This window comes from Alligator mississippiensis, chromosome 16, assembly GCF_030867095.1.
Source record: "Alligator mississippiensis isolate rAllMis1 chromosome 16, rAllMis1, whole genome shotgun sequence".
Lineage (NCBI taxonomy): Eukaryota > Metazoa > Chordata > Crocodylia > Alligatoridae > Alligator > Alligator mississippiensis.
In genome coordinates, this window is record NC_081839.1 from 31,247,340 (window position 1) to 31,268,689 (window position 21,350).

At 49.2% G+C, this 21,350-nt stretch overlaps 1 protein-coding gene across 1 annotated transcript; it reads left to right on the forward strand.

The window, feature by feature from the left end:
- The first annotated feature begins 1,406 nt into the window (after nucleotides 1–1,406).
- Nucleotides 1,407–20,765, forward strand: POU2AF2 (POU class 2 homeobox associating factor 2). Its single transcript, XM_059719955.1, has 6 exons — nucleotides 1,407–1,513; nucleotides 7,899–7,902; nucleotides 9,028–9,186; nucleotides 17,832–17,874; nucleotides 18,688–18,977; nucleotides 19,503–20,765. The coding sequence occupies exons 1-6, from the start codon at nucleotides 1,407–1,409 to the stop codon at nucleotides 19,899–19,901; spliced, it is 1,002 nt and encodes a 333-aa protein (XP_059575938.1). The 3' UTR covers nucleotides 19,902–20,765.
- The last annotated feature ends 585 nt before the right edge of the window (nucleotides 20,766–21,350 follow it).

Here is a 21,350-nt window from a genome sequence, read left to right on the forward strand (position 1 = left end):
AAGCTTCCCATTTGGGAAGCTGCCCCTTTGGTTTTTAACCACTTTGGTTCAATCCCTCTCTCCTTGCTTTCTTGGAGCAGGCAGGGTATCACCAGGCTAGAGCAGGACCTGTGATTTAACTCTGTTATTTCAGCCCCTCTCTCACCTGCTTTTCTTTCTCCTGGCAGCCACTGCCAACCACTCTGCTTTTCCCCACTTCAAAATAAAATAAAAGATATTTTGGAAAAATAACCTCCCTTCCCCAGTTATGCTGGCTGCACACATGACAGCCAAATTCATCCCCAGTGTAACATCACCAAGAGCCCCAGGAATTAAAGCGAACGACAGATTTAGCCTAACCACACTCTGGAGCAGTCAACGGAGTCCACAAGAAATGAAGCATTTGATTATGAAGAATATACGAGCAGCATTTCGCAGCTGTAAATAGAGTCCCATCTTAGGCAAGCGGCTGAGCACTAATCTGCACTTCTTCTAGACCAAGTGCTACAGATGTTCCTCACTCCATTCTTTCTCCTACCTATTTCTGTGCTGAGGTTCCTGCATCACACAAAAATGATCTGCCAGCTGCTTAACTGGGGCAAGTTTCTGAACCAAGGGATAAGCGTAAATACAATTCACTCTGCTGCTTAGTTCAGGGATGGCAGGCACTGAGTTTCTCAGCGTGCATTGCCATCTGCAAGGAGTCTAGTGCTGACCAGCAAGAGACTCAACCTGTATTAGTAGAAAGATACTTCTTGCAGAATCTCAGAGAACCAAATGAAGGCCTTCCAGATCTAGCTATGAAAAGAGGATCCAGCAGAATGAGGGCTGGTCAAGCCATGTGGATATTCACTTGTGGGGCACCACGTTGTATCTGGTCCTGCCAGCTATTGATAAAGTCAGTACCATGCTTGGTGGCTTTTGTGAAGTTAACTGGTGGTGTCACCCACTTCCTCTGAGGGACCCTGTTCTCCACCACTGACTTCATGGGGAACCTCCTAGAGATTTATTTTTATTTTTAACAGCCAGCTTAGCTTGTTAGCTCCCGAGGGCACAGGAGGTTGATTCGTCGTTTGTCCACACAACGCCCAGCACCGTGAGGCCAAGATCCCAGCGTGAAGCTTGTAGACACCATTTCTTCCACCCCATCCCTTACTCTTTCTGTTGTCTGAAGCCACCTGATTGCTGAACGACTCATCAGTCTTTTTCTCTCTCAATAAAAGCAATTCCATTTTCACCCATGAATTGCCTTTTCAGTCAAGAGAAAGAACCTTTGAGAAGGACCTGCACTGACCATGCAAATTGCAGTGGAACAGACATCCAAAGATTTGCATTTAAACAAATCCCAAGCAGGCTATTTCAGAGACATCGCTAAATTGTGAAAAATACATTCCCGGCAGGCTCCAAAAGGACTTCGTTGGCGTAGAATGAGCATTGACTTCAGTCTCAACGGGAAAGCTCATGCAGGTTCACTTCCAGAGCCCTTGCAGAATCTGAAAGGGAGAATATACAGCAGCGCTCAGTATGGAAACAGGTGAGTTTCATCCTCAAAACTTTCCAAGAGTTCAAATGTTGCTGTCACCCGTGTTTAATCGAAACAGCAATGACAGAGAGGGAAAAAAAGGAACAGGTACATCATGTACCGTCTGGGCAGATCTAAGCAATAAGGACAGGACTGGTGCCTTACATCACTATGTGGGCAACAGCTCAGTAGTGTAACAGCATTGACTAATAGTTCAACCTCCCTAAGTACAAGTTAGGATGCTTCCTTCCCTCACAATGCAGTGTTTCTGGAGAATGACTGAGCCATCATTATTCTGTGACATGATTTAATTTACTTGAAGATCAGAATAAGAGCCTGTTAGACTCTTCTAATAGAACATCTGATTCCTGTAGAAGCTTATTTTCACTTCAGGTTTTTAATGTCTCGGGGATAGGTCTGAGAAAGGCTGGTTCATGGAAACCAGCGGGGCTGTCTATGTGACAAAGGGTTTCAGGGGTCGGCCCTTATCTTGCAGCAGATAAATGAGATCAGCCCTAATCTTGCAATGACTTAAGCCTCTGCACAACTCTGTCTGTCTGAGTAGACCAGCTGGCTGCAGCAGGGCTTACTTGCGTGAGTAAAGCCAAGGAGGAGGGTGAGTATCTGCAGGCCTGGGGCCTTAATTTGTAACTAGAATCGGGGATTTAAGAGACACTTGTAATATCCCAGCACTGTGTTTTGCTACAGTGAGTCATCTGATAAAAATTGGCCTGTCCTTTCGTGTGCTATGTTTGATGCTAATGGTATAAAGGAATCAGCCCTGTGTGTGATGCTGATAGGGTATAAAGGCAAATGAAGTCCGCTCGGTTTAACGTGCTAAGACTATAGCGAAGGAATAACGATAACAACGCCGCCTACCTCTTACGTGGCACCCTCCATCAAGTGCCTCGCAAAGGAGGTGAGCATCATGTTACAGGTGGGGATACTGAGGCAGGTTGCCCCCAACTGTCTAGCAATGCAGCAGCCAATCCAGGAATAAGATCCTGGTTCCCCACTTTCCAATCCAACAGACCACCTTGTCGGCCCAGAACAGCAAGGAAGTGCCACTATTCCCCTTTTACAGAAGGTAAAACTGAGGCACAGGGAGACTGCTGCAAGTTCATAGGACCAGGCATGGCTGAGTCAGGATCCCAAGTTTTCAGGGTCCCAGAGCAGGGCCCTCCTGTTACATCACACGCTGCTCTCTCTTCCCTGGCTTTGCAGCACACCTCGCCCGCTCCCCAAGCAAGTAGAAATCCCCTTATAACAAAAACCAACCCATCCGTCCGACTGCAGAAGCCAACCAGCTAATCCCAGGACACTGACAATTGCTCTGCATGTACCAAGTCATGCCTGGCAGTCCTGCTAGGATTTAAGGTTTGCTTCAGTCATACATTCATGGTTTCTCCTAGGCACACACTTAACTCATCATTGCAATTTATATACATCTCTTGTAGCGTGAAGACAGTGCCCCATGCTGCATATATGGTTTGTAAACCTGTTGCTGTTCAGTCTTCCCTTTCCCATCTGATGTGGCCAAAGCCCTGGATTGCCATTGGCATCCTGAGCTCGTTCTTTTGGATGTCCAGAATTTCCTCCATTAAGGTGATTACTTATGAAAGCCAAGGGCTTGATTTTCATATACTCTGGGGCCCCTTTACACGGCACTGGAATCACTCAGAGGCCTTAATTTGCAGTCCCTGCTAGAGAAAAAGGTCAAGGAGCCTTCCTGCAAATTATGATCTGGCTCTAAGACTCCTAAGTCTCACATGCTTAAACCTCCTGATTCCAATATCATGCGTTTCAAAAACAGACCAAAGTTAGAGGTGGGAAAGACTAAATGGCTGAGCTGGATTGGAAGTGGGCTTGCCTCTTTAACCTTGATCAAAAACCCAAAATGTTCAGCCAAAAAGACCTGCAAACAGTTGTGTGTGTGGCACCTTCAGTTGGCTGGTTTTCAAACTCAGGTGTGTTTGAGGCAAAGGCAAAACTTTCCAGAAAAAAACATTATTATAGTCAAAATGCAGTTTGCCATTTTTTCCATGGAAAAAGTTTTATCGGTCTTATCGAAAAGATCATGGAAATATCCTTCCCTCCCGAACATTTGCTAATGCTTTTTCTAAAGGTTAGTTTTGAATTCCTAAAGCAATGGGATTTTTTCCTGTTTCTTTCCTGAGCTTATTCAACAGCTTCCTAGAACTTTAAGGTTTTCACTCAGTTATTCCATATTTCCCCTGGAATAACTAAGATCAGCGTTGATCCATAATCAAGAAAGCTTTCTAATAGTGTAAGGCCTTGGTCCAATAACTTGATCTCTGCTTAGCTTCTTATCAATATAAAGTATATGTATAGTGATCCTGACCTGACATATGAGATTCAGCTCTCATACCGGCTCAAAAGCACTTTGAGCTCCTGAGTGCGGTTGGCGTATGCTATTCACTTTGCTGTGTTACCTTGGATTAGGATCTGTGACAGGGATGCATTAACTGCTTTAATTTAAACATAGACATCTTAGAAGCGTGAATGTTTAAAATTCCTGGGACGAAAACCCCCTAAGCAATCAACATTTTACAGATATGCACGCATATGCGTGTGTGCATGTACCTGTAAAATCTTGCCTCCTCATATCTGTTTTGTTAGCAGATCTTTTTAAAGATATTTTTTAGCAGCTTTTTGACTAGCACCAAAGAAACCACGTTTCTTGTGGAGCTATGACACAGCTTCGTCATCGTTTGCAAATAAACATCACCAGGCCTAGCATCAGAAGTTGTGCTGCAAATTGGTGGAGAAGGAGATAGGGGCTACAGCAGAACAGGATAAACATCTCATTCACCGGAGGCCTGAATCAATACGCAGTGGAAAGGCTTAGTCAATGGATGAGTCACGCTCCATCAGCGGAAGGCTCTCCTGACTCAGTGGGGTGCTGGGTGCTCTGCTCCCATCTGTGCCATGGGCGTGCTCTGTATATGTCACTCTGCCCCTGTGGTCCCCGCTCTTTGCTTTGGCTCTTTAGACTATCAGGTCCCCAAGGCAGCGGCTGTTTTTTCCAATGAACACGATGGAGCCCTGATCTCGGCAGGGGCCTGTGTTCACCATCTGAATCCAAACTGATGGTTGTAGCAACAGCAGCGGCACGGCTGGTCCGCCATACTTCGGCAGCACAGAGCCCACACCATGGCCAGCCACCCCTCGCGCCCTCAGATGTTCCCCTCTCCAGGTTCGGCACCTTCTCTGCACCTGGGGATGGCAGGATGTAGGACTCGCGGTGACACATGGCACCCGCCAGCTGGATGAGAATAAGCAGGAATGTGGAAAGGTAAATGAGATTTCTAAAGAGATCAAACACTTCCCCTTGGGGACACTTGTTTGCTTTCTGTCCGGAAACACACGGCAGTTTGTTGTCCGAGGGATTAACTCGAACATCAAGTTTCCATCTGTAACATTTGAATAAAAGCCTTGTGCTCCGCTCCTCACCGGCAGCCACAGGTGCGGGCTCTTTCTGTGGGCAGACTCCAGCTGAGAGGATAAAGGAGCCGGTGCCTTATTGTGCTTGTGCTCCGGTGCATCCCTGGGCTCACTGGCAGTCAAAACAGCCAAGCAAATGGCAGGCTTTGCAGACACGGATTCTGCCGGTGTGCACCTCTTCCTGAGCAGCTGTGGCCTGGTGAATGGGGCACGCGGCTGGCACCTGGGGTCTGCTCCCAACCACACCACTGTCTTGTTGCGTGACTTCGCATGAGTCACTTTGTTCTTCTGGGCTGCGGTTTCCCCGTCTATAGGATGGAGGTGATGATACCATTACCGACCTCTTTGCAAAGTGCCTTGAGATCGGAGTACCGTGCCATGCGAGAGCTACAGTTATCATTACAGCCTGGGGCTGGGACTCTGTGGAGAGGCAAATGGCACCTTTAAAGAATACCTGTGCTCAGGTTACCTCATGGTTTTTTTGACTGACTTATCCCCTGCCACCTGCTAACAGGCCCTTTGAAGAACGGCCATGTTCTACTAAGTTGATTTGCTATTTCGTCTTGCCCTATTCAAGGGAAAGTTTTCAGTTTAAACTGAAACAAATCATGGGGAACAAAAGCCTTGCTTGTCATCATCTGCCTTTCAGTCCCATCAGACATGCCAGGCCTAGTTATAGCCTGCAGGTCCTAACCACAATGGGCCACACTCTTAGCTGGTGTCACCTGATGGAGCACCACTGCTTTTAAATCAGGTGCACTGGTTTATACCCACTGTGAACGATACGTAGAATAATAACCACAAGCATGAGTCTCTAGGTCAAACAAGTCAACTTCGATATCGCATCTCTGCCCATGCAGACAAGCACATGCACGTCATGTGTTATCCAAGCCATCCGGTAAAGCAAAGCAGCTAACCAGGGCAAAGCAAACCCTGCACCTTTTCCCCGAGCCCTGCCAAATACATGTTTTTTGCAGCATGCTCAGACCATTGAACCAACAGGAGTAAGAAACCAGTCGCAGAGGCCAGGTGCCCTCAGATACAAACCCTGCCAGGGGCTCCTTTGTTCATGGGGAGGGCTCAACTCAACCCAGGTATGGGCTGTGTCTTGGAGCAAGGGACACCTCTCAGGCAGACAGCACCTAGACCCAGTGTAATGAAGTTCAGCCTTTTAAAAAATGAAATGATAATAGAATCTGAAGTATTAAAAATACCCCCAAAAACCCTTTCTGTGGTGCCAGCCCAGTTAGTTCAGCAGCTGCTACTGCTTCGTGACTCTGGGAAATATCTTACCTATCTTTGCCTAGGATTGCTTGTACCATGGGGTGAATTTTTTCATGCTATATGTGTTTCTTCCTCCACCGGTGAAAGACTATCTGTTTTGGAAACAGAATTTTGTTTGGTAGGGAAAAAAGAAACAGACTATGTGCCCATTTTCCATTTATCCTGAGTTTTTTTAATTAAAATTCTGTTTGAAGTGCTTGCCGAACATTTTTGTTCACCAAAAATGCAGTTTTAGTACATGCAAACCTTCAACCATCCTTCCAAACTCCTTGCGTCTTTACCAAAGACCAAAATAAAAACACGTTTGATAAAAAACTAGGATCTTTGCAATGTAAGCGCCCTTTCCTTTCTGAATCCTGGGAGGTGACAATAAAGATGAAATTAGGTTTGGCATGCTGGTCAGCTGACCGGTCAAATATTGTCAGTTGACTACATATGTTTTTGATCATTCAAAGATTATAGCACTATTACCAAAAAAACACATTTTTTTTTGTAGTTTTTTGACAGAAATATGATTTTTTAATTATTTTTTTACACCTTTCTCAAGGAAAAAATGGTGCTTTTCCTGCATGTTATTTGGACCTGTTGGCAATTTTTGATCGATATTTGACGGATCAGTGGACCAAACTTTATTTGACTGGTCAAAAATCCAAGCCTTGCTGAAACTTCCCGCAGAACTCTTCCATCTTTCAGACCACACTAACGACCAGCTTTGAGACAGGCACTGCAGAGGCAATGTAAGAGAGAGGGCTCTGAGCATGGAAAAGAAGTGTGTAATGCTGAAGTTCCTGACTTCTCAAGCCTCTCCTCCTAAGCCACATTTGGCACAAGCATCGCACAGACAGCAGGAGGAGACAATCGTCCTTTCCACTGACCTTTACCTGACTCTGCCAACATGGGTCATCGCCAAGAGTTTGATCTTCTTCAGCCCCAAAGGCCTAACTTGTGCCCCTGGAGCTAAAGGAGTGACTTTGAGCTGGTAGTAGTAATAGGGCATGTCTACATGTGCATTAATGCACCATAATTATGGTGCAATAAGGTTAGTACAGGTACTAACTTAATGCACAGTAATTGGCACTACTGTGCAGTAGCGCCAGCACACGTCTCTTAAGTGGTGCTAATGCACAGTAGACTAATTCTACTGCACATTAGCACATTAGCATGGCTTTCACTGTGACACGCTAATTCACAGGAGAATTAGTCTACTGCACAGTTAGCATCTCATGGAGACGTGCCCATAGGGTGTCTCTCATGGGTCAATCATGGAGATATGGTAATACCCATCCTGCTGGTGAACTATGCTTTCTAACTACTAATTACTGGCTATTAATGGGTTATATCCAAGATCTTTAAACTATCTGAATGCTTCCATTACACATTTCCACTCTCAATAGTATGACTAATAAGAATATCATTAACAAATTGAACATATTGGTGGTAACTAACCTTATTTTTTGCTACCTCTAGTATTTGGCTAACCTATATTTTTGGCTGATCACACTGTAATTCCAATAAGATTTAGACTGGCAACTCCAAGTGGCTTTTAGCTGCTTGTTTTGGGGTGTGGGGCCTTGGCAGAATGAGTGGGATAAAAGCATCTCTTGAGACTAACCGCATGGTTCATAATTAAACCCCCCCTCTCTTACAGACTGGTAACCTTTTGCGGGTTAGATTAATGAAAGTGCACAAGAAAAATCACATGCAGACATAGGCAAACCACAGTTTGGTGTCCTTGAAGTGACCGCATCCTAAGTGTAAAGAGGCTGAGAGGACAGACAGTCAAATACTGGGCTCTGAGTACAGAGGAGCTGCAGAATAAAGCCCACTTTGATTCCTGCAGTGGTAGATTCTCTCTGGCATTAAGAAACCAAATTAAAATTGACTGGTCTGAGCACAAGGCCAGGAACCAGGAACTCCAAGACCTCTCAAACAACCCATCAATACAGACCAACCTTTTGTGCTAATGGAGTTTGCTATCCCTAGGTGAACCCCGGCCTGCCTAATGATGTTAACTGCTCATGGGGAGAAGCGCTTGATGCTTTCACAAAAGGCAGCAGTGCGCACTTGGCACATAGCTTAGGAAAACCTGCCTCAGCCTCCAAGTTGCTTTTCATTGGCTCACGGAAACAGAAAGTGGGTTTGAAGAACTAGCTCCTTCTCACTAGTTCCAGTTTTGCACAGTTGGTTCAAACTCATTGACACATCAATGTATTTTGGCTGTGCCATTTTCAGAATTGTCCTCACTACGTGGGCAGCAATACTGCCTCCGGTACTATACATACCACATACTAATAACAAGGGTCCCAAAAGCATCTTATTATTTTTCAAAGGAAGCAAGGAACCTCACAATACAATCCCTATGGAAATTAGAGAGAGCTGCATGGCTAATTCCCTTGTAAAAGGGTCTAAAAAGCTTTACATAAATGGTCTCTATTAGTTGCAATATATGATCTTGGTTGGTCTCCTGCATAACACAGGCCAAAGAGCTCCCTACCTTCCCCTCCGAGCAATTCCTCTGGTGGAGAAAATTATTCTTACCGCATTGTGGCCCCTTAGTGAGCCCCCAGGACTTCCCTGCTGAATGGTACAGTACAACAGAGACTGTCTTTGGGTTCTGCTATTACACAGTGGCTGGCCCAGTAGGGTTATGACCTATGATGGGGCCACTCAGTAGTAAATGAACCTGAATAATACATAGTAAGCTTTTGGGAAACATCCTCTCTCAATGGGAAGATGCTGGACAAAGTGACAATGCATTTGCTCCTTCCTTTATCAAGCTGTTCCACTTACTCTACCCATTGCTTGAACTCTGCTTCCTCTGCTCAGTCCCGACAGACTACAGCAAGCGCATTTACCAAGGAGTGAGAGTGAAGCACACGGTCAAAGACCTCCTGGCGGAGAAGCGATCACGGCAGAGCAGCGGCTCCCGATTCAGTGTAAGTCCTGCTTGAAAGAGAAATGCCATTTCCTGTAATCCTCTTGCTTTAAAGAGGATTTGCACGGAGCACTGTGCTTCTGCGCCACTGAAATCCCCATGAAGTAATGTCCTCAAAAAGGTAGGACTTCATGGAGTGGAAGTTGAAAAAAGGCTTACACCCTGGGGGTTTGGACAAAAGTCTAGTCTAGTCTAGGGTAGCTGCTGTGGGACCTGAGCGCATCTCTTCCATAATGCCAGAAATTACCGTTGGGGGGAAAGCAGGCAGGTTTGTGCATTGAGGGTCCCGTCCAAAGAACATGTAAGTCTCTCTAATTAATTTCCCATTCCAATGAACCCCAGAGGGGTTTGAATCCTAAGAGGCACAAATCTCACCCTGTTTAACTAAACTGATAACACTAATTCTCTTTCCCTTTCACATACCTTTTATTAGGGCTTTCAAAGACAGCTTCATTTTCCCTCAGCTCTGACTGACTAAGTCAGTCTGATCAAGCTGAACAGCCCCCCCACCTCCTCCCGAAGTGCTATTTGGTGTGCAGATGCATATAAGCAGCACTAAAAAGACCATGCAACAATTTCATATTCATGAAAAGAGAGGCTGGGTATCAGCACGCTGAGGCTCCAACACCAGAAACCAGACAGGAGTAGTAGGTTTCCCAGCGGAAATGCTATATATTGTCTATAACTGGGCAGCAGTAATGCAATAGGCTTGGAAATGGCTGCAATTGCAGAGCTCAGGCATCCCCCAACCCCAGCACAAAGCATTAAAGCACCCTATGTTGTCCTTACACTCTTGCTAATCTGATTGAGGGCAAGGGCACTTGGTTTCCTCAGAAGATCAAGCAGCATCCTCTAGAGACCACTCTGCAAATACACAAAAAGGCAATGACATTGTCTGTCACAGTCCTCTCTGGCTTCCTGCATTTGCAGCCTAGCAGGCTATCTCCTGGGCTGGCAAAATGCTAGCTTGAAATAATGAGATGATGAATGATTATTGTCCCCTGGAGACTTGGAACAGGTCAGCCTGTAGATTTAAGCTCTCCTCTCTGTGCCCCAACAAACTAGACCACTTTTTATGTGCCAAGCAAGATTCCCCAAATGCCTGATGGCTTCTGGTGCCACCCTGTCCTGCTTTAAAGGGACTTGATTTTTCGGTGGCTTGTGCTCCACACTTTCTGACAACCAGGTCCTTTGAAGATGTCTTGAACCACACAGCAAAATAACAGCGGTTCTCTTGCTGCTTTTGAGAATCTGGGGCAGGGGTCATTGAGAAACTCAACGTAAAAGGAAAAAACAACTACCCCCCCACCCCAGCTCAGCTCAGCCCAGCCCTGCATTGGCTGAACCCAAATAAGTTCCCAGCTGTTCAGTACAGTCACTGGTTTCTACTTTAATTTCTGTGCCCAGGATTTGAGCCCTTCATATTGCTCTGGAAGGTTACCACTGGCAGAAAGCATTTGAAGGAACACACAACAGGCAATGGGTCTTGGCCCATTCCCATCACTTAACCATTGGACTTTCTTATAGGTGCTAGCAAATGCAGCATGTCTCACTGCAGAAGTTGTATTGTTTCCCCATCTTTTGAACACAACAAACCCAGAGAAATGCTTAGGAGGCTCCCAGTGCAGTCATCAACCAACTGATTGACTCACACACATATATGGAGTGTGTTATTACACACACTGACATGGGGGGCATTCACCAACTACTGCATGCCCCCCAAAGTCAGCAACAGGCAGACTCAGGCTCCCAAGGACAATAGTTTTACCCCGTTTTAATTCCACAGACATCAGCATTTACTTCAGTACAAAAGCAGCGTCTGTCCCTTTTCAGGATCCACTCTAGGGCTCTTGGACCAAGTCTTTGGAGCTAGTCTCAGAGCAGATCAGGCAAAACCATTCTCCTTCTTAAGTCCCTCCCATCACTCTAAGTTATACTCCTGTTCAGAAAGCCAAAGAATCACTTGACAAGTTTTTTTTCCTCCTGATATTTATTGACTCGCATCTCTTCCGCCCTCCAAAACATGTCTTCAGGCTGAGAATTTAAAAGATCCCTGAATTCATTAAAATTATCGCTGTCCTCTGAAATCCCAGCTCCCTTGAAATCAATGCATATTCTGCTGTTGTTGTCAACAGCGCCAGGATTTCACTCAGAGGATTTAAATCTCCTTGAGAGACTTTGAAGCTCGAAGCCTAGCTTAGCCACCCCTACTCAATTCTCTTTCATCTTTCTCCATAAGTCACACCATCCAGCCACTCAATTAACGATGCTGATCTTCTCTAAACTGCTGGGAAGACACTGACAACTGAGAGGCAATGTCATCTCCAGACTAGGCCCTAGTCCAGATATAGTCACGTCGGATCTAAGGGCCTTGTCTGCCAAAGGCTCCCTGCTCATAGCTGCTATTTGTTAGTACTGTGAAGGACTAAGTTGAGCTCATCAAACTGCATCATTTCCATGCTCAGGGTGAGAGGAACTACGACAGATGTGTGTGGGGTGATCGAGTCACCAAGCCTGCGATCCTTGCAGCGGATGGGGACAGCAGTTAGTTGAGTTAGGAGCAAAATAAAGAACATTTTCAGGCATGGGAAATGTATTTGCTTTGCACGCCATTTGTTTCAGGTTTCACTGGTTGCAAAGCACGCAGATCAGAAAGGATTTTTCACTCTGCTCATTACATACATGAAGTTCACAGTACCTAACCACCCAAACCAAACTGGGTGGCAAGCCCTGACACGGGGAGGAGTATATGCCTAGGGACACATGCACTATTGTGTGCACCTGACATCTAAGAGGCCCGTCACTTCTGGAGACACCTGGCTGCCATGTACATGGCATGAGGTTCACACATTTTTGCATACACCCCCATGCAGCAGGAGCGTGAGCTGGGACTGGAACGCTTTATCCACCATTTACTCATGGCTATAAAGACAACTGCTTTGCTACTCAGTGTTCAGATATCCTTGGGCTGGATGTAAAAGGCAGCACTAAGGTAGATAGGGCAACATTGTAAAGTGTTCCCTCCTTCCTTATTTACTCTGCTTGTTTTGCATGCAGCAGCACAGCAGATTTTTGTGCATATGGCTACTACAAAACTAGTTCTGTAGTTGCCCCTCCCAATAAAAAGAGAAATTATGGCACGGGACAAACATCTTTATTGGCTGGGGCAATGCTCTGACTAGTTTGGAAAAGTGTGGCTGTGGGCACTGCTAAGTTCATTAAATAAATAGACAATATATCCCAGCGAACAGCAGGTGAGTGACTACCCGACTATATAACTATGATGCAGTGTAATTAAGCTGCACCCTTTGTTTGAAATGGATTCTTTGCTCCAAAAATGGACAAACCCTTCTTTAGCCAACAAAAGTGTCTGGAACAGCTGTGTGCTCCTGGGCTGGGTTGATAACTGTCAGGAAAAGTCAGCTCCTGGTCTGCTGAGTGAGATAGCCTCTTGCAGTGGGGCCTTTCTTCTGCAGATAGAAAGGGAATTTGCATTGTGATGATATACATGCGATTTGCATTTCTGATTTCCCATGAATTGCCGGACATGGGTATCACTCACCATCCACGTGGGTGCCCACCTCCCATCTCCTCTGATTCATCGGGGCACCTGGGAAGGAATAGCAGTAGGGAGCACCTGTTACCTTTGGAACAAAAGAAAGATAACCACGGCTGGCGAACGGTGCTCCTTATCAGCACATTCCCAAGTATGTAACAGGAAGGCCAGGATCCAGAATCACAGGCTCTCTTTCATAGATGGGGAAACTGAGGCACAGAGAGCCAAACTGACTTGCCCAGGAGCTGAGCCCAGAATACAGCCCTGGTCTTCAATCCGCTGGACCTCTCTGTCTCCAATGGCAAACCAGGGTAAAGCCAAAGGACTCTGCCCAGGAGCGACGCTGGAAGGAGAGATTCCCCCTGACTGCAAGACTCAGCTGAGTTTCTTTTCATAAAAACCCTTATTTTTCAATGAAAAAAAAACTGAAGCAGAAATGTTCACTGTAAACAGAGTTCAGCTGAACTGTCTCACCCTGATAAGAACAAAATAATGCAGCAATTTGACTTATCTCCCCGTTTTCAGTTTGACTTCTTTAAAGTGGAAAAGTAATAATATTTTTTTTTAAAATCCTCAGAAATGTAGGGAAAACCGAATTTCCTATAGGAAAAGCCTCTCCTTTGGGGCTGCTGAAGAGCCTGGAGAGTCAGTCAGCTCTCTTGGGATTTTTGTGAGCCAGCTGCACAGCTAGCAGCTCAATGAGGGCATCCCCATGCCCTTATACCTGACTCATACCATACCCCAACCTGACTCAGGACCCAATGCTGCCATCAGACCCGAGTGCTTGGAGGCACTAAAGTCAAGGCAGAAGCAGGAGGTGGGTTGTGAAAATCCACCCACATGGTCTCTCCCACCACGCGAACAAGCCATGGGGCTGAGCCGTGACACCGAGCAGACAGAGCCCCGTGGCTCCGTGCACTTTTCTTGAGTGACTCCCTGCCTAGCAATACAAGGCATTCGAGAACGGGGCCCAGACGGAGCTCACTAATCGCTTTATAAACCACAGGCCTGGGTGGTGTTAAGCGGGTTGGCTGCCCCCCACCAGCTTCTGCTGGGTGGAAGATACGGTTATCAAAACCCTGCAGGGCTGCAAAGAAGTGAGGCAGAGGGGAACTGGACTAATGAGCTTAAAATAATCCAAGCCACTTGCCACCAGATAAGGAAAGGAATAAAATGCTAAGAGACACAGACCCCAGCCAACTCGGCAGACGCTGTCTCTTCTGATTAATTGCCAGGACCAGGTGCTGCAAGCGTTGCTGGCAGAGTTAAGCCCCAAAGTCGGGATGAGCCACTGCAGGTCTCAGTCCTGAGGGGCAGGCTGGGATGTGGGGAAACACAGCCACGGCAGGAGCCCAAGACACCGATAGTCCACGTGCACCAAGCCGCCTCCCCAAGAGTTCACCTCGTTCCCCACTGCGTGGCCCAGGTGGGATCAGCAGGCGCTGCCTAGTGTGAGCCCCTCTGTACAGAGGGCAGAGCCCTCCTTTAAGGCTGATGGCACGGTAACCCCAGCACTGGGCAGCAGCTGGTCTCGAACCTAGGACCTCTGCATAGGACTCAACAAGCAAGTCCCCCGGCTCGGGCTTCCCTTGCCCCAGAGCTGGCCTTCCTAGCAGACCTGGACAACGCTGTCAAGTCGAAGCGAGGAGCTCGGTTATGCTGGGCACTCTCCCTGCCGAAGGGCACGAATTGCGAAAGCGCCTCCTGCCCAGCAGATGCACATACCGTCCTGTGTCGGACCGGTGGAGACTCGCCGCAGATGGCCCCAGACATCTGCTCGGGGTCAGGATGTGCTGCTAGATTGGCAGCAGCACAGTACAGCGGATGCCTGGCTCAGGCGAAAGGGCTCTTATCAGATGTGACTGCTGGAGAGCTGCTCTAGGCTTCCTGCGGGCAGTGACCTGGCTCCATGCTGGACCGGAGGAGGGAGGAAAGCAATGTGGATTCCCCAAACTGGAGCTCCCCATGCCCCTTGTGGCACTCAATGCCCTGGCTCACCAGATGCTGCCTCTCACCCCTACCCATCTAGCAGCCTTGTTCCCAAAGTGACGGACAGGGACTCCACATCTCCCGTGGCGGTGACTCCCTGAACCAGGTGCTGGCCTCTCCATTTCACTTGCCAGATGAGCCCGTGCTCTCAGATGCTTCCTTACCCCTACAATTAATCCTTCTGCTAACGAAGTCTCCCAGGGAATCCTCCAGGATTCATTAGGAAGGCACGAGGACTGCCCAAATCAAGCCAGAGCTCCATCTATTGCTCCAGTCTTAAAGCAGCTGCTTCAGAGGAAGGTGCCAGGAGCCTCGCACCCCTGGGAGGATGCAGCGCTCCCAGGAGAAGGCTCCACTTGGCAGCTAGAAGTTGGCTTCTGCCCCGAAGCAGGAGGGGGGGTGGTTCACATATAAGATTTGCATGGTCAAGCCCCAAGCATAGCGCAGTGCATGCTGCCCTCTACAAGACCCATCAGGATTTGCTAGCCAAGATTTCCACAAGCAGCCAGTGACTGCAGTGGCCACCCTGTGCCACCTGACTTCAGAGCACAGGATGGCTATCAGGCCCCTAAAGCCAAGATAGAAAAAAAATCATTTCTCTCGTTTTTCAAATTTTTGCTATTACTTTTATTTCAAGTTACCTTAGACAAAGTCTAAACCTTAGAAGAGAAATGTCCCCGGATGCCTGGCTGGGAACAGACAGATAAAACAGCTCACTCCTACCTTTTCTTTGCATCCGGTTTATTCTCCAGGCCTGCCCTGAGCTATCTGGGCAGTGCTCTTAGCTACTGCCGCACAAAACTGCCATGTCAGGGCGACAGGGATCCCCAAAACCTCCCACTCTTTCACAGCCGAGGTGACCTATTTGCTCAAACACGCTCATTTTCATGAAGGAGCGTTCGGGCAGCTGCGAACCTCCCGTGTGAACAGAAGGAAGTCCCAGCGCTGGCAAATTTAATTCAAATCCAAGCCTCTAAATTTGGTTGTCTGGCAAGGCCGGAACCTCCTGCATGCACTCTGCAAACAGGAAACTCCACGCCATCTCCCAAAGGGGAAAGCAATGGGGCGGTGAGCATCCAATGTCGCTGGGGCTTTTATTAACCTTCAGGAGGGTTTTGCAGCCCAGAGCAAGACCTCAGGGCAACACGTTTACCTAGATGCTTGCAGCACAGTGCATCTGAGCTTTTTTTTTTTTTGCCCAGGGAAAGCTCCCTGCTCCATGATGCTTGTATAGAGGTAGTAGCAGCATTGACACGATGCTGGGAATAGTCTGAAGCAGAGAAATCAGGGACCAAACCATTACTCGGGAGTTCCTCTGCCTCGCTGGCATATTTGTGACACTGCCTCTGCAGCCTGGAAGAATGGGAGCTCGACACAGCTACATTTCAGAGCTGCCACTTGTTCATTTGGTCTGCGCAGACGGTCTGAGCATGGGGCTCGGTGCCAAGCAAGATCAGCATCTCAGTGTAGATGGTGCAGCATGGGCAACATACAGAGCAACACAAATGCAACCTTTTAAGCCATTCCCACTACAACCCGGCTCTCCCAGACGGAGATTCTTTACAGTCACAGCGAGGACAGCAGAAATGCCTCTGAGCAAGGAATATCTGTGGCTAAATTGATTCTAGGAATTCAAACTGTGGTTCCAAGGAGGCGAGATCTCCTGGGGGCAACGTGATTCATAGCACTGCCAAATCCAATGCACGCAGGAGGGCTGCCGCTCTCGCTGAGCTGAGAAAACCATCAGTCTGTGTTTTGCTTGATAGGGTCTTTGAGAACTCGTTCTGGGCAGCACAAGCAACATGCTAGATTCTTGCTAGACACTTGGATAATTGTTACACAGAAGGTGCCGTCTACATCCCTATCATCCTCTGAACATGGAAACCATTCCTTCAAATGGCCATCCCCTTCACGGGTCAGGTTCCTTCCCACCTAGAAGCATCCTCCCTCCTTGCCTTGCCTTGCCAGGGGGACCGGAGCAGCAAAGGTATGCAGGTTTCCATTTCTGCCTTGCTGAAAGAGGGGAGCAGTCAGGTCTGCATTCACTGGATAGTTATACACAGCTAATAAAGTGCTGCCTTGTTTGATGGATACCTCTAATTCCTGCACACCAAGGCTCCAGGCCTGTCATTAGATCCCAGTGGTGCAGTCTTGGCATTCATGGAGCCTCCCCGGCTTCATCAGGACATCACTGTTGTCATGAGTTCACCTGTGTGAATCCAGGTACCGGATGAGGGCTGCCGCATCAAGGGCTTTTCACTCCTCCCTGTTCTTGATTCATCTGGTGCTCTCTCTTCCCTTTATGTCCTTTGATGAACCCTGGTGTCTCTTGATTGTGCCTGAGCTGAAACACTAAAACCCTGAAAAGACAGGAGGTTTGTGTTACTAACACCCCAGGTGGGGAATAAATTAGTGATGGCCAGGATAATGAGCTCTGCTATAGCTTTTCCTTCCACACAGGACAAACCCAATTGCACACTAATTGCATAGATCATCACTGGGATTTGAGCTCAGGTTCTTCAGCACCAATGCACAGACTGCAACACTAGGTAACAGGGCAACACCATCAGCTGGTAGTTGCATGCACTCATTATTCTCTGGCTGATCAGCCCTTTGCTGCCAGGTGACCCGCACAGGGCTTGGCTCTGCCCTGCACTGCTCCACACATAGTCAGTTAGGTCTGCACAAAAGGGCAGTGATGTGCTGCTGAATCTGAGTGGTAAGGACTCATGCCTGCTTTGTACCGGTGTGAAGGGCCAGGGAAGTCTGGGCAGTGAGTCAGCTGGGCCTGATTCTCACTTGCATAAGGGCCATGCTACACCCTTCTGGTTCTGCAAAGGGGCCCTGGGGTACAGGAGACCCAAGCTGTGCTGTCTTGCTTTTCTGATTTGTCAGCACAATCCGAGAACTCTGAAATCTCTCCTTGGCCTCCGTCTCCTGTTACTTTATCTCTCTGAGGCTTGCAGGCTTGTACCTAATTGCTGCTTAGTCATAGCCTGGGATTCCAAAAGTACATGGAAACACTGCACAACATGCTCCTGAACGGTGCATGTGCTCTGCACCATGGAGCAAATCCTTGCCAATGTGTCTTTCTTTTTCAGGGCAGCACCAGTAGCCCCCAGTCCTCATTTGTCCAAATGTCAGGTGAGTCTCTCTACTCAACAGTGCATTATTTGAGGGTGACAATCCAGTCCCATCTGTCCTACAAAAGGATGTTAAGATAATACCATGCAGGGCTGTGATGGAGACATTCACCGCTGAAGGTGAGCCATTGCAGGGTTAACCCAGAAAGGCAGCCTAATGTTGTTGAAACCCTTATATAAAGTCCCAAAGGGAGGGCAGAGCCAGCTTTCGGGGCAAGGGTGGCATCAGACCTAGGCACATTAGGGTCGGGTCTGGCTCTTGGTCTCTCTGGCTGGCAGTTCCCCAGCGGTCAAACAGGCCTAACGATGCTCCATGGCCTGTCTTTTCCAGCTAGGCTCCTGGGTCTTTGTTTCTTGGGCTTCTATGGAGGGGGCTTTAAAACCATTAACTCCCCCATGCCCAAAAGGGACATGAAAGCAGACTGATCCCCAATTTAGCAGTTTGCCTTACTGAGCAGGCACATGCTAGTGCAGTATACCCATAGTGGGTGTGCTACAGGGTACCCATTACCTAAACAAGGCATCCCTGAGTCTTACAGGGGAGAAGAGGGAGGCAAGGTTTCTCATCTTTAGCAAGTTCTGGTGTTACTTGACCTGAGGCGGGAGGGAGGAGGTTATGCTGGGCTTTGGGAGCAATGCCAGCGTTGAAGATCAGGGGCTGAGGGCACTGGTTTAGGACAGGATCCTCCTGCTCTGGGCAGCGGCTGCCTGCTTTGCCTGATGGAGGAGTGGGGGAGAGGGCTGCGTGCATCAGCTCTGGGGCACTGTGCCTCACATTTAAACTGTGACCCCTTCCTGCTCTCCCCACCCGCAGGTTCCCCCACCATGTCTGGCTACTACGGGATGAGAAGACCATTTGCCTCCGAACTGGACTTCCACAGCACAAAGCAGCTCCCCAGCGAGGTCTATGCATCCCCGCTGGCAGCAAAGCCCTTCCCGGGAGACTCCTCTGCCGTCCAAGGGTACCCGCCATTGCTGGACCCCTACTTCAGCGACCAGTACGGGGACTATCGCACCCCGCCCGGCACCAGCTCCCTCTTTGGCACCTCCTCGCTGGCCCCACTCCTGCCACCCTTCCCCAATGACCAGGCACATTTCCTCATAGTGAGTGTTTGCACTGCTCCTGGCTGAGAGTGGGTGGGCCACGGGCTTCCTCCGGGGGAGCATGCACCGCGTTGGGGAGTATCTGGTATCAGCCACAGGCTGGAGACGAGGATGGATGGATATTAGTGAGACCCTTCCAGCTCCATGGGGGGGTTCAGCACCGGGACAGATTCTTGGGCTGGCGCAAGCAGGGAGGGTCCTGCCCGGATGAGATGTGACCGAGGGCCCCCCCATCCAGGCAGCAATAGCAGCCGGTGCTGCTTGATCCCTACCTCCTTCTGCCCAGCATGGGAGGCACTGACTTCTCCTGGGGCTACTCAGTCCTACTCCTTGCAGAAACAGCTGGTTGAAAGTCCTCCTGCCCCTGCCCAGGCCCCCAGCTGCTGTGTGGCCTCTGTGAGCCCGTGTCCCACCCGCCCTCTTCAAACCACATCAAAATGTAGCACATGCTTAGCCTTGATGCCAGCCAGGGGATTGTGCGTGGGCGCTGAGCAAGCTGTGACTCTCTCCCCACATTTCTCACAGAGAGACTCCTGGGAGCAGACCATGCCGGACAGCCTCAACCCCCCGGACGTCACCTGTTCTGACTCCCTGCAGACGCTGTCGACCGCAACCAGCTGCCTCCCCCATGAGAGCAGCGGCGCTTCCCAATACAGGGGCTCGAGCTGGAGCTCCTCACTCCCTGGAGCCCAGTCTTACTCTCTGCACGCTTTGGAGGATGTCCACTATGCATCCGGGTACCCTGGCACCTCGCCCTACTCCTTCCCATCCTTTATGACTGTACCCAATGACCTGACTCCCAAGATGATCCATCTCTCGTCAGACGAGGTCTCCGATACCACCTCCCTTCACGACAACTCTTCGTGGGGCAAAGAAGATGGGAGTCCGGTCTGGGGAACGTATGAATGCAGGCGAACCTACTGAAGGAGGGCGCTGGCATGAAAGACAACTCAAACTGATGTACTGCTTGTAGGAACCTACCTGTAGTCGGTCATTCAGCGCTGAGGATAAGGGACTTCCTTAACAGGCCTGGAGGCAGGAGTGCTAGGAGGGGTTTCAGATGAAGGACAAGGCCCGTTTTTGAAGCAGCATGTTGCTTTCTGCTCTGTTTAACTATATCAGTGTCAGAGTTCCTGGGTACCTGATAAACAGGGTCCGTGATCCACTACCCACTTGAAGTCAATGGCATTTGTGAGCTCAGGCTTAGGCCCAATTTGGGAAAGGGGAAACCTTAAAGATCTGTGTGGTCATGGCATTCTCCGGAGAAATGGGGCTCGGGTGCTGCTTTGTAGTGCTGGTGACGCTGCGTCTGCAGGGACTCAGCAAAGAGGGCAGGGAGCCTTTCCAGGGCACTTCTGTCTTGCATAGTGCTCTCTAAGCAGACAGAGCCGTGACCTCCAAACCCCACTGCCCTGGCCTGGGGGAGTGCTCTGGAGGGGGGTCACGAGGAGCTTTGTTCAGACATACTAGGCCATGACAAATAAACCGGTACAACCTAAACCCAAGTGCAGAGCACTGTTTAAGGGAGAGCTTGAGGCCTTGTGAAGGGCAGCCCGGCTTCTGTTGTTGTCTACCGACAGTGTGAACTGACTTCTGACAGGCCCAGCTACCCACTGCCATAGGCAATCACATAACAAGAGAGACGCCCCACTTCCAACAGCTGGAATGGTCCCCCAACACGTGAATGGTCAATGCATTTCCACCGGCCTTCACCTGGCTGCACAGACCAGGGCCCACCTTTCTCCCCAGGTCAGAGGCAAGAGCGCGTGGCAGGGAACCGGTCCTGCTCTGCCACCCAACAATGCGATGCACAGCCTCTTGCCAAAGCCTCTGGCTCTTTCCATGCCTGTCCCCGTTGCACTGCTACCGCCTGCCGGCGAGGTGGGCATCTGGGCTCCCGCGTGGCCGCTAGAGGGTGCTGCTCCCACATGCAAGAACCACGCGTGGCCCTGTGCACAAGGCACGAGCCCCGGGCTGGGTCAGCAGCTGCATCCAGCTGCACCCAGCAGTCGCGTGGGTTCCTCAAGCAGCTGCTGCCCCTGGGAGCCATACAGCCACAGGGAGTGATAAGGAGGACAAGGGCCAAGACACCAGCTGCTTTGCTCCCAGGTGCACTGTTGGCTTTACAAAAAACACTCACCAGACCAAAGGGCGGGCACGCTCCAGCAGACCTGCACCCTCTCCTGAGGCATGGGGTCATCCGCACCCCCCTCCTGATCATCCTGGGGGCAGGCAGGGGGGGCAGTGCTGCTCTCCTCCACACCAGCCAGCAAGACACACCCTCCAGGATCTCCAGCACTCTTGCCCTTTGCACCCCGAGCCCCCCAGCCTGGCACCCCTGCTCCCGTGCAAGGGAGTTGCTTGCTATAGGGT